This window comes from Gossypium hirsutum, chromosome D07 (assembly GCF_007990345.1).
Source record: "Gossypium hirsutum isolate 1008001.06 chromosome D07, Gossypium_hirsutum_v2.1, whole genome shotgun sequence".
NCBI lineage: Eukaryota > Viridiplantae > Streptophyta > Magnoliopsida > Malvales > Malvaceae > Gossypium > Gossypium hirsutum.
Window position 1 is genome coordinate 27,160,647 of NC_053443.1, and position 17,845 is coordinate 27,178,491.

The 17,845-nt window shown below is 35.4% G+C and overlaps 1 protein-coding gene and 1 non-coding gene across 2 annotated transcripts; one reads left to right on the forward strand and one right to left on the reverse strand.

The window, feature by feature from the left end:
- Positions 1-601: 601 nt before the first annotated feature.
- Positions 602-1,938, forward strand: LOC107956135 (uncharacterized). The gene is made up of 3 exons (XM_016891871.1): positions 602-941; positions 1,575-1,717; positions 1,774-1,938. Exons 1-3 carry the CDS (start codon positions 602-604, stop codon positions 1,936-1,938), a joined length of 648 nt encoding a protein of 215 aa, XP_016747360.1.
- A 5,640-nt stretch (positions 1,939-7,578) lies between these two features.
- Positions 7,579-7,685, reverse strand: LOC121219713 (small nucleolar RNA R71). The gene has a single exon (XR_005916604.1). It is a non-coding gene; the product is annotated as a small nucleolar RNA R71 (small nucleolar RNA).
- Between the last annotated feature and the right edge of the window lie 10,160 nt (positions 7,686-17,845).

Genomic DNA, 17,845 nt, shown 5'->3' on the forward strand with positions numbered 1-17,845 from the left:
CTAGAAAGATTGAGGCGGTGATTGATTGGAAGCAGCCTAAGAATGTATCTGATATTCATAGTCTTTTGGGTATTGCGAGATACTATCGGCACTTGTCGAGGGGTTCTCTCTAATTACAGCTCGTTTGACTAAGCTTTTGCACAAGGGTGTTCCCTTCATCTATTCTGATGCTCAATAATCGAGCTTTGAGAAACTCAAGTTTGTTCTAACTCAGGCTCCTGTTTTGATACAGCCTGAATCTGGTAAGGAGTTTCTGGTGTGTAGTGATGCACTGCACGTCGGTTTGGGATGTGTACTGATGTAAGAAGGTAAATTTGTGGCTTATGCGTCCCGTTAGCTTAAGACACACAAAGGAAATTACCCGATGCATGATCTCGAGTTGGCTACTGTGGTTTTCGTGTTAAAGATCTAGAGACATTATTTGTATGGTGAAAGGTGTATTATCTACACGGATCACAAGAGCCTCAAGTACCTCCTTACTTAGAAAGAGTTGAATCTTAGACAGCGTCGATGGATTGAGCTACTCAAAGATTATGACTGCACGATAGATTATCATCCTAGTAAGGCCAATGTGGTGGCCGATGCTCTTAGTCGTAGAGTGATGACTGATTTGAGGGTGATGTTCGCTCGTCTTAGTTTGTTTGATGATCGGGGTCTATTAGCTGAGTTGCAAGTTAAGCCGACTTGGATTGATCAGATTCGAGATAAGTTGTTAGGGGATGAGTCTTTGGGTTTACAGTTTCGTCAGATTGAGAGTGGCAATACTTCAGATTTTGGTCTGAATAAGGATAGAGTTTTATGTTTCCGAGGACAGGTTTGTGTACCAAATGATTTTGATCTGAGGCAGTTGATTCTAATGGAGGCGCATAGTGGCCCTTATGCTATGCATCCTGGTGGAAATAAGATGCATCTGGATCTCCATGAACTGTATTGGTGGTCGGGTTTGAAACGTTAGGTGATGGATTTTATTGCTCATTATCTGACGTGCCAACAAGTTAAGGTTGAGCACCAGTTGCCTTCGGGTTTGCTTCAACCTGTTAAGATTCCTTTATGGAAGTAGGAGCGAGTAACTATAGACTTTGTTAGTGCGTTGCCCTTGACGCCTACTAAAAAGGATTTTGTTTGGGTCATCGTGGATCGATTGACCAAGTCCGCTCATTTTATTTCAGTTCAGACGGACTATTCTCTGCAGAAGTTAGTGAAGCTCTATATCTCCGAGATTGTAAGATTGCATAGGGTTCCTGTTTTGATAATTTCTGATAGAGATCCTCGCTTCACTTTTCGGTTCTGGAAGAAATTGCATGAGGCTCTGGGTTTGAGATTGGACTTCAGTACAGCGTTCCATCCTCAGACTGATGGTAAATCTAAGAGGGTGATTCAGATATTTAAGGATATACTTCGGTGTTGTGTGATAGATTTCCGAGGTAGTTGGAAGGATTTTCTGCTACTGACTAAGTTCGCCTACAATAACAGTTTCTAGTCTAGCATCCAGATGGCACCTTACGAGGCTTTGTACGGTCGTAAGTGTCGTACGCCTCTATGTTAGACTGAGTTGGGTGAACGTCGGGTTTTAGGTCTTGAGTTAGTTTTCGAGATTGAAGATAAAGTTAGACTAATTCGGGATCGTCTGAAGGCGGCTTCTGATATGCAGAAGTCTTATACAAATCTGAAGAAGAGAGACATTGAGTACTCTATAAGTGACCTTATCTTTCTTAAGGTTTCTCCGTAGAAGAAAGTTTTGAGATTTGGTCGTAAGGGCAAATTGAGCCTTAGGTTTATTGGACCGTATCAGATTCTAAAGCATGTGAAACCGGTCGCTTATCAGTTGAGTTACCTCCAAAGTTGGACCGTATCCACAATGTGTTTTACATCTCAATGTTGAGGCGGTACCAGTCTGATCCATCTCACGTTATTTCTGTTGATCAGATCGGAGTTTGACCGGACTTGACTTTTGAAGATGAGTCACTTCAGGTTTTGGATCGTGAGGTTAAGGTTCTGAGGAGAAAGTCCATACCGTTAGTGAAGGTTCTGTGGTGGAATCATGGCATTGAGGAAGCCACGTGGGAACCTGAGGACTCGATGCGTCAACAGTATCCTCATTTGTTCTGATCAGGTAAATTTCGAGGTCGAAATTTCATTTAGGGGGTAGAGTTGTAATGCCCTAAATAATTTATTTCTGTATCTATAAGTTCTGACATCAGTGGTTAAGTGTTCTAGTTGTGTGTATGAGGTCTTGGGTTCAAGTCTCACCTATGCCAGATTTTGTTATTTTTGAACCAAGCCTTACCCTTGTTGAGTGGACTTATATAAAATTTTTTGTTAATCCATATTAGAATGAGTCTGGTGGTTCAAGTAGTAAGGGAGTTGGTGTGTTGGAGGTCCTGTGTTCGAACCCTTGCGAGAGCATGGGTATTATTTTTGCTCGATTTTGCGTTAGTGTTTCGGTGGTGTTGGGATTTTGAAGAAGTTGAGATTATGTGGTTAGTAGGGAGTTGGGTGTTATCTGATTTGTTGTTTTTCCTTTCTAATTTCTCTCTGCCTCTAACATTTCTTTTTTCCCCTCCCCTCTTCTTTGTTTTCCTCCTTCAATTTTTCGTGGCCTTCCTCTGATCTCTATGGGATTTTCTCGGTTAATCTTCAATACTGTGTTCTTGGTTCTTTATTCGGCTGGTAAGTGATTTTTGCAGCCTTTAACTTTTTGGTTTGGGTTTAATAATGTTAGTCTATGGTGGCTAAGTGGTGAATTCTGTGATTAGGAGAAGGTTGTGAGGCAAGAAATCGCACTTCATCGGCTTGATTGGAGGTTGTGGTCTTTTTTGGTAAGCGGTAAGTTGGTTTTACGTAATTAGGTAAATTGTGTTAGGCTCGAAATTGATTATTAAAAGGTGTTGGGCATTCTATTTTTGGTGTTAATGGTCTCAGGAGTGATTCCACGGCGGAAACGAACCAAATGTCTACCCAAAATGCAAAAAATCGAGCGCGAAAGCAAAAAAACCACACTGTTCATGCCACACGGGCGTGTGCCCGGCCGTACGGTTGGCCGTGTGCGAGACACTGCCGTGTGGGCCCACACAAGCATGTCACACGGGCTTGTGAGATTTGGGCCAAGCCGTGTGGACCACACGGGCAAGGCCAATCTGGGCATGTGGGCCACACGGGCACGTGGGCCCATAATTCTGAAGGTTTCTCTAAGGCCGTACAGGTTGTTTCGATCGACTGTGGACCTACCGTAGGGTCGGTAAGGGCTAACCAAACCCTAAAATTATGATCTCTGATATTCTGGTACTCTGCTTTGAATAAAACACTATTATGCTTGTCTGATAACTCTATTAAGTATATTTATATAAATGACATCTGTTTATTAGCATGTTATGCATGTATTACTGTATCTGATATTTCTATATCTGTGACTGGGGTGGGTTTTTGTATATATGGAGGAAGTGTTCTGAATGGTGACATTCGCCTATATTCTGGCAGCTTGGCTGCATATTATCTAATATGTGTCATAATGGTACAATTTGGTGTATAACGTTGGGTGGGTGTTTTTAACCCTACATGGTGATGGGTTGATTGGAGTTAGTGTGTAGAGGATAGGGGTAGGATTATGTATATATGTTCTGCATATTTGTTTTTGCTATCTGAATTTGTAAAGGACTTAAGTCCGAATCTGAATCTGAATCTGACTGTGTATGTGAATTTTGTATGTATAGCTTGTCTATTTCTGTTGGGTTATACACTGAGTTTACGTAAACTCACTTCTATTTGTCTGTTCTGTTCAAATAATCCACACACTTAGGCTGATCGGTGCAGCGGAGTCATGCGGTGACCACTAGTCTACGAACTGACTTAAAATAAAATTATTTATTTATTTATTTGAAGTTTATTTCTGGGAGTTTTGTATTGATTGGACTCTCTGGACTGTTTGTTTAATTGGGATTTGGATTTTTCGTTTAATACTTTATTTGCGACGGTTATCTAAAAATAGGGTTTTTACTAAAACAAAAGTTTTCCAAACTTACGAATGGGATTTTAAGAAAATAATGTTTACTATAACTTCCGTTGTAAATTACGTTTTGGCAAATAAACCAATTAATTAACATTTTCGACAATGGATATAAACGAATATGAGTTATTAAATTGAAATGATTTAACATAACGACTCCGTTTTCAAAACCCATTCTTTGTGACATCTCCGGATTCGGCCATAATGCCTAGGCCGGGTCTAGGGTGTTACATTGTGACAAGCAAATATTAGCTCACTAATCGTCTAAAGTTCAAACTGAAGATAAGTGGCATTTTAAAGAACGTTTACATTACGAAAAAGACAACTTACTTTAGTAGATAATCTAAATGAGTTTGTAATCCCATAAAAGAATCAAAGTGAGCATTTGATTCAAATACTGAGCAGGATTATTATGTCATCTACAATTTCAATAGGTGACTCCACGAGTAGAGCCATAGATGTACTCATTGGTAGGCGAATATGTAATACCCCGAAAATTACTACAGTAAGAAAGTAAGATAATATTCATGATATAGTAAAATAATGAAATAAAGTGATAAAAAGGGTAATTTTGAGTGATGTCAACATTAAGAAGTAAATTATGACATATTAAATCAAGAAAGGATTAAATCGCAAAAGTGAAAAAAGTTTTGTTGCCCAAGGGTAAATACTCAAAATTTGAGGGGTTAAAGTGCAAATAAGAAAAATTTGAAGGACTAATAGTGCAAATATTTTAAGGTTGGAATAATCTAAAAACTAAGGAAAATGGATGAATTAGGACCAAATTGAATAGGTGAAGAATTATGAGGGACTAAATCATAATTTTACCAAATTAAGTAATGACTCAATGATGGAATTTTAAAAGATCATAAAGGGAAAAATGGTCGTTTAGAAGAGAGAGAAATCTAGAAGATAATGATGATGTTGGAGATATTTCAGATTAATTAAATAAATAAAGATTAGTTTATTAATATTTTAATTTAATTTTTAAATGATATTTTATTATTTTATTATTTAGTATATATAAGTGGAAAGAAAGATGAAAAGGAACCAACCCAACATCTTTTCCATGCAATTCACGTTAGAATAGAAGAGAAGAAAGAAAGTTTTGCTTTCTTTACAATTTCGTCCTTCCACCAAAAAAATTCACCATTTTCACTTAGAAATCAAAAGAATTTCCATAGCCATCAAGAGAGAAAGATAAGAAGGAGACTATGGGGAGCTAGAATATCAAGTTGGATTCAAGAAATTGAAGTTGTAGGAGAGAGAAAATCAAGTTAAAGGTTGAAATCAATAGGACAAGGTAAGAACATTGAGATTTCAATATATTTTTAAGTTTAATATTATTAAAATAGCATGGAAAAGATGTTATAATAGAGTTTTATTATATAAATTATTATATTCTTGATATATTAGTGGAGAGAAATAAGTGAAAGTGATGGGAAATATTATAGAGAAAGGGAATAATGAAGTTATAAACTTAGTAATTAACAGTTTGCACTAAAATAGTTTTGGACAGCAGCAGTAGGTTAAATTTGAAAAATCACCATAAATTGTAGAAATGAAACTAGAGGATTAAAAAAATATGGAATTAAATCTTACTGAGTCTAGTTTCTCATAGAATAAACGGTGTAAGTAATGAAATTTTAAATCATGAGATATAATAGATTTTGTGAGACAATGTCAGAATGATTTTGGGTTCCCCTATTTTGAATTTGGAAAATAATAAAAAATCATAAAAAATAATTATGGGTTATAATTTATATTTTTAAAATACTTAAAGAGTCTATTTTCAATATAAACAAACGGGGATATCATCTGAATTCTGTACAAGGAGATAATTAAGTTTTAGTGAAGAAGGATCGGAACTGTCAGATAGCAGAATAGAGGTGGCTTTAAAGAATAAAATGTACTTATTGGCTGGACAAAAAATTCTAAAAATTTTATGGTAATAAGATATGTGAGTCTAGTTTCAGGTAAAATTAGTGGATCCTAATTTGGAGTTCTGTAGCTCAAGATAAAAACAATTTAGTTGCTATGACTCAAATGGATAGTTTTGAATAAATTTACAAGTAAATAGTAAAATCATAGATAATGTTACTTATAAGCATATTATATAAATTAAGAATCTGGAATGGAGAGGAGGAGGAGGAATATATATATATGAATATTCAGCTAGCATGGATAATTTGCACGTTTTAGGCTCAGGGACTAAATTGAATAAAAGTAAAACCTTAAGGGTAAATTTGTAAAAATGTCAAAAAGTGACCAAATTGCATGAAATGAATTTTTTTATTATTTAAATTATTAAATTGAATGAAATATTAATTTAGATCAAGATTGGGTGGAAATTTGAGAAAAATAGAAACTTTCCAAAATGTCCCTGAATTTTGGTATTTCTGCAATTTAGCCTGGTAAGTTCGTATGAACTATATTCTGTATAATTTTAATTGAAGTGAATGCTATTTGGTAATGAATAATATATATGTGTGTGTGTTTTATTATTGGAATTGAATTATTATTGGTAATATGTATAATTATTTGATGGATTGAAATGATTATCGGAAGCTCAATTGAGTTGGAAGCTTGTTAGAAATATATCACATTATCCATTTGTTCTATCGATAATTTTGGATGATTTGATTCTGGTTATAATGGCATGTACAAGAGAAATTGGTTAACGTTAGCTCATTAATGTTTTGATTTTGATTGGTTATAAATATGAATGTTTGATGAAAAGAAAAGTCTAAAAATTAATTAGTAAACTCTGGTAATACTCTATAACCCTATTCAGGCGATAGATACGGGTTAGCGGTGTTACACGATAACTCGACATTTACTTGTCACTTTATTGCTTGTTGCGATTGTGTACACTTGCACATTTCCATCATTCCAAGTTTTTGGCGTCGTTGCCAGGGACTGCGTTTTAAAAAAGTCATTATTTGTGAAGTTGTTACATTTGCATTTTGGTTAATTTTTCTATTCAAATTTTAACTTAGTTAATTTTTTTGTGATTATTTCAAGTGTTTATGAGTATTGACCGAATCGTCGATTTACTCCCTGTAGACCCTGAGATTGAACGAACTTTTCGACAACGAAGAAGACAAGCAAGTCAGAGAAGGACTAAAAAGATGAACTTCAAAAATCTGAATCAAGGAAACGGAGCAAACCTTGCTAAAAATCCTATCCTTATTGCTGATGATAGGGTTAGAGCTTTGAGACAGTATGTCGTGCTAGTATTTCATGATCTTAATCTGGATATTAGGAGACCCAAAATTGAGGCACAATAGTTCAAGTTGAAGTATGTCATGTTCCAGATACTTCGGACAGTGGGCCAATTCAATGAAATGCCTACCGAATATCCTTACCTACACTTAAGACTATTTATAGAGGTCAGCGATTCTTTCAAGTTAGCCGGAGTACCCGAAGATGCATTACGATTGAAGTTATTTCCATATTCACTAAGGGACAGAGTTCGAGTTTGCTTGAACTCATTACCACTAAACTCAATTTCAACATGGTAAGAGTTAGCAGAAAAATTCCTTATGAAGTATTTCCCACCAAGCAAGAATGTTAAGTTCAGGAACGAGATCACTGCTTTCCAAAAAATGGACGATGAGTCATTGTATAAGACATAGGAAAGGTACAAAGAATTATTACGGAAGTGCCCTCATCACGGAATCCCAAATTGCATACAACTTGAGACATTTTATAATGGTCTCAATGCTCACACGAGGATGGTAGTGGACGCTTTTGCTAATGGTGCTCTACTTTCTAAGTCTTATAATGAGGCTTAAGAAATCATTGAGAGGATTGCCAGAAACAATTGTCAATGACCAACCAATCGAGCAGCGTCAGGAAGATGAGTCGCTGGAATACATGAAGTAGACGCTCTTACTTCACTCGCATCCCAAGTATCATCAATATCCTCAATGTTAAAAAATCTTACTACTAATGGGTGTAATAGTTTTGCAGTACAGCCACTAAATCAATTTGAAAATGTAGCCTGTGTTTATTGTGGGGAAGGACATTTGTTCGAAGAATGTCCATTGAACCCAGAATCTATGTATTACATTGGTAACCAGAACCAAAATCAAGGAAGGCAAGAGCTGCAATCCAATTTCTATAACCCATCATGGCGAAACCACCCGAATTCTTCCTAGAGTAATCAAGGGGTAAGAACCAGTAACAATTATGTCCAACCTAGATCGACCCAGCCACCTCGTTTTTCCCAACAAGCTCAAAAACCAACCCAAGCTGAACCATCCAATAGCCTAGAGAATCTATTGAAGGCATACATGGTGAAAAATGATGCTTCTCTAAGGAATTTGAAGAATCAAGTGGGTCAGCTTACAACTAAACTCAGAAACCGATCACAAGGTGCTTTACCTAGTGATATGGAGAATCTAGGGAATGTGCATTGTAAAATGTTAACATTGAGGAGCGAAAAGACTTTAGAGCCTAATTCTGTTGAAGTTGAGAAGGAGCTAACTGACACTCAAGACTCAGAGGAAGTTTAACCGAGTGTTAAAATTATAGTTTCACCAGAAATTGAATCTGCAAAATCTGACAATGTAAATTCTGAACCAGCTAATTTTGTTCAACTAACAACTCCGTTAGATGTAGAATTGCCCCAGAAAACGAATCAACCAGTTCCAGTAAAGAAACATCCACCACCCTACCCTTAAAGACTTTAGAAGCAGAAGTAGGAAATTCAATTCAAGAAGTTCCTAGACGTACTCAAGCAACTTCATATCAACATCCCATTGGTTGAAGCATTTGAACAAATGTCGAACTACGTCAAATTCATGAAGGATATCCTGTCTAAAAAATGAAGGCTTGGAGAATTTGATATGGTAGCCCTAACGAAGGAATGCAGTGCATATCTTCAAGAGAAACTATCCCCAAAATTGAAGGATCCTGAATGTTTTACCATACTTTTCAATATTGGAGCAACATATTGTGGTAAGGCACTATGTGACTTGGGTGCGAGTATCAACTTGATGCCCATGTCAATATTTAGGAAGTTGGGGATAGTTGAAGTTAGACCTACTACGGTTACACCTCAATTAGCAAATCGATTCTTAGCACATCTAGAAGGAAAAATCGAGGACGTATTGGTACGTGTAGACAAATTTATCTTTCCTACTGACTTTGTGATTCTAGACTTTGAAGTAGACAAAGAGATGCCAATCATCCTAGGAAGAACATTCTTAGCAACCGGAAGGACCTTTATTGATGTGCAGAAGGACGAGCTTACTATGCGTGTTCAGGATGATTAGGTACCATTTAACGTTTTTAAGTCCATGCGATTTCCTGACACAATTGATTATTGTTCAGTAGTGTCTGATTTAGAGGATTTAATCATGGAGAAGGAACTCAATTATTTTGAGGACCCATTGGAACAAATTTTGACATCAGAACCTTCAAATGATGAAGAGGAGGATGAATACTTAGTTTTGTTAGAAGCTAATCAAAGGGGATTTAATCCACATTCCCGCTTTGAATCTTTGGAGTTAGATAAAAGGGATTATGCCCAACCAAAAGCATCAATCGAGGAGCCACCTAAATTAGAACTGAAGGTACTTCCCTCACATTTGAAATATGTTTATTTAGGTAACTCTTTTACTCTATCTGTGATTGTTTCAATAGAATTAACTACTGAGCAAGAAGAGAAACTCATCCTGGTGTTGAAACAATTCAAGAAGGCTATCGGATGGACCATAGCCGATATTCGTGGAATTAGTCCATCTGTATGCATGCACAAGATTATCTTAGAAGATGGAAAAATAGGGACGATTGATAGACAACGAAGACTGAACCCATTATGAAGGACGTAATCAAGAAAGAAATCGTCAAGTGGTTAGATGCGGGTATAATTTAGCCCATCTCAGATAGTTTATGGGCAAGTCCGGTCCAATGCGTGCCAAAGAAAGGGGGTATCACGGTCATTGAAAATGAGAATAACGAGTTGATACCGACTAGAACAGTTACGGGATGGAGAATTTGCATCGTTTACCGGAAGCTGAGCAAAGCAACTAGGAAAGATCACTTTCCTTTGTCGTTTTTGGACCAGATACTGGATAGACTCGCAGGGTGAGACTATTACTTTTTTCTCGATGGATACTCGGGGCAAAATCAGATTACAATAGCACTGAAAGATCAACACAAGACAATATTCACCTACCCATACGGTACATTTGCATTTAGGCGCATGCCATTTGGTTTATGTAATGCACCTGCTACATTTCCAAGATGTATGATGTTTTTTTTACTGACATGGTTGAGAAATATTTGGAAGTTTTTATGGATGATTTTTCAGTATTCAGAGATACATATGAAGATTGTCTAGCCAATCTAGCCAAGGTACTAAGGCGGTGTGAAGAAACAAACCTTGTACTTAACTGGGAAAATTGTCATTTCATGGTACGAGAAGGTATTGTTCTAGGGTATCAAATAACAAGACATGGAATCAAGGTAGATAAAGCAAAGGTAGATGTTATTGAGAAACTCCTACCTCCAATATCTGTAAAGGGTGTTAGGAGCTTTTTAGGCCACGCCGGTTTCTATCGAAGATTCATCAAGGACTTCTCCAAATTTGCTAAACCCTTATGAAAATTATTGGAGAAGGACACAGTGTTTAAATTTGATGAAGAGTGCTTAAGAGCTTTCAACGATTTGAAGAGTCGGTTAGTCTTGGCACCCATAATAGTCACACCAGACTAGGATTTGTAATTTGAATTGATGTGTGATGCAAATGACTTCGCGATCGAAGCTGTCATGGGTCAGTGAAGAAACAAATTTTTTCATCCCATCTACTATACGAGTCGGACTTCGGTAGGAGCTCAACTGAATTACACGGTAATAGAAAAAGAGTTACTTGCTATTGTGTTTGCTTTTGACAAGTTTCGATCTTATCTTTTAGGTACCAAAGTGACTGTTTATACGGACCACTCGGCAATTAAGTATTTACTTTCCAAGAAAGACGCTAAGCCAAGACTGATCCGATAGGTACTTCTACTTCAAGAGTTCGATCTAGAAATTCAAGATCAAAAGGGAGTGGAAAACCAAGTAGCAGACCACTTGTCCAGATTAGAGCCGTAAGAAGGGAACTCTCCTCTTATACCAATTTGAGAGACGTTTCCAGATGAACACATACTGAAGGTAAATCATGTCCATAACACCCCTTGGTTTGCTAATATTGCTAACTTTTTAGCTTGTGATTTGATGTCGATTGATAAGAAGTATCATCAAAAGAAAAGGTTTCTTCACTATATGAAATACTATTTTTGGAAAGAACCGTATTTGTTTAAAAAGTGTGTAGATCAAATGAATAGGAGATGCATGGCAGAAGATGAAGTACATCAGATTTCACCATGGTCACTCAGCTTTGAGTGGGGGACACTTTGGAGGTACACGTACTGCAGCCAAGGTATTGCAAGCCGAATTCTTTTGGCCTACACTATTCAAAGATGCATATGCTTACATAAAGAGTTGTGATTGATGTCAAAGGGTCGAAAATGTCACCAACAGAAATGAGATGCCTCGAACAAACATAATTGAGGTAGAATTATTTGACGTTTGGGGTATTAACTTTCTCGGTCCTTTCCCTCCGTCTTTTGGTCACAAGTACATATTAGTAGTAATAGACTAAGTGTCTAAGTGGGTTGAGGCAGAAGCATATCCGACCAACAATGCTAAGGTTGTAATAAAGTTTTTGTAGAAACATGTATTCATAAGGTTTGGAACCCTAAGAGCCATCATCAGTGATGAAAGGTCCCATTTTGTGAACAAGTGGTTGAAATGGTTATTAGATAAATATGGAGTGAAACACAAGGTCGCTACAGCTTACCATCCGTAGACGAATGGGCAAGCTGAACTGGAAAACAAGGAGATCAAAGGCATACTTGAGAAGATAGTTTGCCCGAACTGACGAGATTGGTCCAAAAGACTGGATGATTTTTTATGGGCTTATAGGAAAGCATACAAGACACCTTTAGGGATGTCACCCTATAGGTTAGTCTTTGGGAAAGCCTGTCATCTACCCTTGGAGTTACAACACAAAGCTTACTGGGCTCTCCAACGACTCAACTTGGATCTTAAAAGTGCCAAAGAGAAACGGATGCTTCAATTTAACGATTTAGAAGAATTCCAAATGTCTTCATACGGGAATTTGAAGCAGGTCAGCAAGTCTTATTATTCAATTTCAGATTAAGGTTCTTTCCAGGTAAGTTAAAATCACGTTGGTCCAGTCCATTTATGATTCACCAAGTCTATCCATACGGAGTTGTTGAACTTCAAGGTAAGGGAGGTAATTTTCGAGTTAATGCTCAACGCTTGAAACATTACTGGGGAGATAAAATTAAACGGAATCAAATCTCGTTCATGTTATTAGATATTTAATTTTTCTTTTTCTTCTGTTTGAATAAATGATTTAGGGTATATTTTCAGGATTAGTATGTTAAATAAATTCTGTCTAAGAGATTGGAACTTAAGCGGGACCGCTTGTGACCTCTCCAATCTTTCTTGAGAATTGATTTTAACATAATTTCCCAAGAAATTATTCCCTAAATGACAAAATAAATTTTTAGTTTTTCAAATAAAAAGGTCAATTTTGATCCAAGTTTTATATTGCAACTCAATTTTGAATTTTCATTAAGTCTAGGAACTTAATTGAATTATTTTTAAAAATTTGGTTGCTCTTTTTGTAAATATTAAATATTAGATTTGTAAATATTTTCAAAAAAGCATCTAGAATAAATGTTTTTAGTTCAATAAAAAAAAGATGATAATTATTAATATATAATTATATCTATTATAATATATATTATTTATTATTAGCTTTATTTAAAGTTAGGATTAGTTTTAATTTAATCATATTTTATTCGATAAGTTTTTATCTTAATAAATTAATAGAAAATAATAATTTAATATGCATTATATTAATTATTAACTGTTATTTACTTTGAGTAGAATTAGAACTTAGAATTTTTAAGAATTCTACTCTAGCTCCTACTCCTTTCATTATAAATTCCACACATCTATTTTTTTTTCATTCATACACCATTCCCTCCAAAAACACCAAAACCCTTAAGTGTCTAAACCTCCTAACAATTCTCTAGCCACAGCATCGCCCAGCTAATCGGTTAGCAGCACCCCGCGCGCGCCCACACCACACCTGCTCAACGATCCGCACGCTGCTCACATCCATCCCCTGGTGCGCACTGTTGCCTTGCATACCCGAGCGGCTCACTACCCTTTCACTCATCCTTAGCCAAAAACCCCTCAACCTATTTTAATTTGCCATCTTTTGATTCAAAATTATTTTTCTTAAGAGCTCTTAATCTTTACAAAAAAAGGTGGTAAGACCAAATTTTCTACTAAATTTTAATTTAATTATCTAATTTTTAAATTTATTGAATTATTAATATTTTATATTAATTAAATTTTTGAGAAAATAATTGTTACCATCTTATGATCAGGTTAATCATGCCTCGCAAGAGAACTCGGGCATCTGCCCAAATTGACTAATCATAAAACAAGTTTCACTGTGAAGAAGCCAAAGAAAGATACGAAAGAATCTTCAAGAATCAACAGATGCATCCAGAGAAAGGTTTCACATTGAAATAAAGCAACTATATTTCTTTTAGGGCGCGTATTGTCAGGTTGCTACAACTTTCAATTAGCAGTTGTTTTGTGAGAAGAGACCTAGTGTGGATGAGGAGTTAGTACGCGAATTCTATGCGAATTTAACCTCAAGCGAGTTGACAGAAATTCCAGTTCGCGGGATTAAGGTACCAATAACTTCAAACGCTATTAATGAGTTCTTTAAATTGCCTGATTTTAAAAACGACGAATATTCCTCCTTGATGAGCAATATAGAGTCTGAAAATTTGCAACCAATTCTCGAGGAACTTACAGTTTCAGGTTCTAAGTGGACTGTGTCAAAGCAAAGAATCCACACTTGTCGAAGAGAATATTTGACACCACTCGCAAAGGTATGGTTCTACTTCATCTGATTTAGCCTTATGCCTAGCTCACATGGGACTATAATCTCATTAGAATGAATGGTCTTATTATACTCGATTTTCACTGGGAAGACCATTGATGTGGGAAAAATCATCCTAAGGGAAATGCAGAATTGTGTCATTAGACGTTCACATTCTAGCCCAGCTTACTTTCCCTTTACGATAACAATTTTGTGCTTGAAAGCTAAAATTCTTACAAACGTAAAGAAGATAGGCTATAGTCACGGTACAATCACAGATTGAGACCTCTATCGAATAGGTGGAGACTCTGTTCTACAGCAATGAGTTGAAGAAAGTGAGGATCCCGAAAAAGAAGAAGAAGATCCTACAAAGATCGAGCCAGTGTAGTCGGTTGAAGTCCCTGATAAGGTGAAACCAATGGAACCAGAAGCTGAACCTGATATCGAGACTTCAATGTTCAGATCTCAACCGCCTCGCCCAGATCTTCGAGATGAACTGTCAAAATTAATGGACATAATGCAACATATGCAGTGGCAGTAACAAGCTTACTGGAAATACTCAAAAATAAGAGATGACTCGATGAGAAGTGCTCTTACGAAAATTTACAATGACCCATTTATTTTTGTGCCTAAGTTTCTAGATTACATATTTGAATCATGGAGCCCATTATCGAAAAAGGACCGAAGCGATTCATGCAAAGACAATAATGATGGAGTAAAAGATGAGTCGCATTCGGAAGGATCTGCAAATAAATAAAGGGGGATCTCGACTTTATTTTATTTATGTTCTTAGGTTATTTTAGGGTAAAGTTAATTAAGAATTTTTGCATAATAAAACGAGAGATGGAAATCATTAATAAAATTGAACAAGTCGCGAAGTATAAAGTGTGGCAATAGATATATGCATGTCTAGGATTGGATTTAGAAAGAGCTTGGTACTTAAGCAGTCAAATTGACTCACCTACTCTTTTCTAGAATCCTACCTGGTGTATAGTATCTATTCACTTTAAACAATGAGGACATTGTTCATTGTAAGCAGAGGGACCGAAAAATTGAAATTATTTCCACTCAAAATAAATAGTTCTTTTAATTATGATTAGGATATATTTTGTTCAATAATTTTAAATTTTGTTAAGTATGCTAAATTTTAGTATAAATAAAGTTCTATTATTTCAATAAATTGTTATGTTAGTTAAATAATGATATAAATGTATTTTTAATAAAGCAAGCAAATCGTACCATAAAATTTCTAGTTCCTTAAGAAAGGTAGGCATGCATGAAAGTTTAAGTCTCTAGAATTGACTTAGTAGTTTCTTGAGGCGAAATCTTAGGAAGCATGGAATGTTGAAAATGATTTAGGCAACTCTTGTTTGGACTTTTTGAGCCTTTCAAGCCAACCTTGATGAAATTTTATCCTTTCAAACCCAACTTTGAGACTATATGGCCTAATTTTATTTGAACCCTTGCAATATATAGCCATCACTTCTCTCTTAATTATCTTTAAATTGTCCCAAACACTAGACTCAATACTATTCAGTATATTCTTTGAAAATAAGTTTGAGGGAGTTGAAAGAAGTATCAAATGCTCTAAAAATTGTAGTACATATAGTAAAATGCTCAAAAAAAAAGCACATGTACTTGAAAGAAAATAGATGTACAAAAGAGCATGTGAAAGCAAAGTAAGTTGGTATATTGAGGGAAATTATTCCAAAGGTTCGATTGAAGCTAAGTCTAGGGTTTAAAAGCCTAAATTTATCTATCTTTTACCTAACACTAGCCTAGCTACGTTCCAACCTTTTTAAAGACCTATTGATTCAAGTTTTCTAAGATACCTACATTAGTGGAGAGAAATTGCTATGTTCAACATATGAAGGCATAAGTTAAACTTAATGATTGCAACTTAATCTTGAATAAGGAAATAAAATTAAATTGGTAAGGGTTAAAATGTCTTGTTAATGAAGCATTTAGTCTAATTGTGCTATCATAATAGTCGTTGAGATTAATTTGAACGATCTGTATACTTAAGTAGCATAACTATAAAATTTCTTGTTTTTGAGCATAAGTATATTAAATTCATAATTCTGGGAAGAATGTTATTCTGAAGGGATTTTTCAAAGCTTTTTTTTGAGTAATTATTTTTAATTTGTGCATTACTCGGGACGAGCAATGAATTAAGTTTAGGGTGTGTAAACACAGAAATTTACACATTTTTGCATACCCTTTTTCACTTAACATCATACAGTTTCGATAAAATTCTTGTCGAAAAAATAATTAATTTTTTCAAAATAATTAAAGTGCACTTTAAATATGAAAATTTTGAATTTTAGTTACTTTTATAATTAATTTTGATGAGTTTTGGTTATTTTCGACAGATTTGCACAAATGGCGAAAAATGGCTCGACAAACACTGCTAGAAGCGCAAAATCGAGAAGCAATTTAAAGTATTGAGGCAAACTAAATTTCAGCCTAAGACGGTCCAAATTATATGTATTAATTCATAATTAATTTATATCCAATTTAATTTGGGTTAATAAATTATTATTAATTAATTATGAAAAAGTGGTCTAGTTGAACTGAATCGACCAAGAAATGGATAGCCCAAAAATTGTCCCAAGAGATGACCCAAATTAGCTTATTAGTTGACTATTTAATCTTGCAAAGAGGCCCTTGAAGACTTGTTCAAGTTGCATTCAAACCTCTCGACAATTGGTGGCTTTATAGATTTGCCCCAAGCCTAAATTAGCAAAGTTGAAACTATCAACCTTGCCACATGTGTGGCCGGCCAAGGGAGGGCTCTTTGGCTGATAATTTTAGCTATTTCTAGCAGCCCTCCTCAGCTATAAAAATCCCCTTAGGCTGGTCATTTGAAAAACACACCTCAAGCATTCACATCTTTCCTTTCTTCTCTCCACTTTCTATCTTCTTTTCTATTCCAAAATTCCCTTGCTCTCTTGCCGATTTCTCCTCTTGGGAAAGGGGCATTCATCAGCTATTTGGAGCAGCAATTAAGTGTTCATAGCAGCCTTGGTCAACGAGGACAACAGAGAAAGAAGAACGGAGCAACTAGTCAAGCCACGAAAAAACACCAAATTTGATTATTGTTCCTTATCTATTTAATTTCTGTTGTTGTTATGCTGAACATATCTCTGAATATTTATGTTGTTGGAATGGTTAATTTAATCCATTTAGCTTTAATTTAGTTCGTGTTAGGTTGATTGCATTTCATTTGTTAAAATTATTGAAATTGTGTTTATGTTGTTATAGGCATCAGTAAGATGCTTGATTAAGTAAAATCATGACTAAGTTATTCTTGCATTACAATTGTTAGGTAACTAATGAATTAATTATTTAATCGAATTGAAATTGTAATTAATGGACACAGTACTTAATCAGTGCATGTTTAATCATCTAAGGTAGCTGAGGGTTAAATTAGCAATGGTATCTGAGGATACATTTGCCTTGCATAACTTGCAAGATTATTGTGATTAAACTGTTTCAAGGTAAGGATACTTTGTTACCTCACATAGTATTTTACGTGCTTATTAAATCGAGTTATTGTTTGAATTGACATAGGGATATGTACAAGAGATTATTTCGATTTAATAAGTATGTATGTGCAATAACATATTTGCCTATTAAGAGTTGTTTAATCGGTTGAATTGACATAGGGATATAGTCAAAAGACAAATGGATTTTGGTAGGTGAGTATGTTCATATGTTAGCAAATTACCGAGTTGTCGTAAACTTATTTGTAACAATATAAACATGAGTTTAATAATTCTAAGTTAAGAAGTGTAATTAATCTAACACAATTTTGTCATCTTGATTAAAATCGTATTTTGAAACCGTGCATT

Excerpts from the sequence above, each read along its gene's own strand:
- LOC107956135 (XM_016891871.1), top strand. The coding sequence starts at position 602 with ATGACTGATTTGAGGGTGATGTTCGCTCGTCTTAGTTTGTTTGATGAT. Across the intron at positions 942-1,574 it reads TGAACTGTATTGGTGGTCGG|GTCTTGAGTTAGTTTTCGAG; the intron begins GTTTGAAACGTT and ends GTCGGGTTTTAG. Across the intron at positions 1,718-1,773 it reads GTGACCTTATCTTTCTTAAG|GTTTATTGGACCGTATCAGA; the intron begins GTTTCTCCGTAG and ends ATTGAGCCTTAG.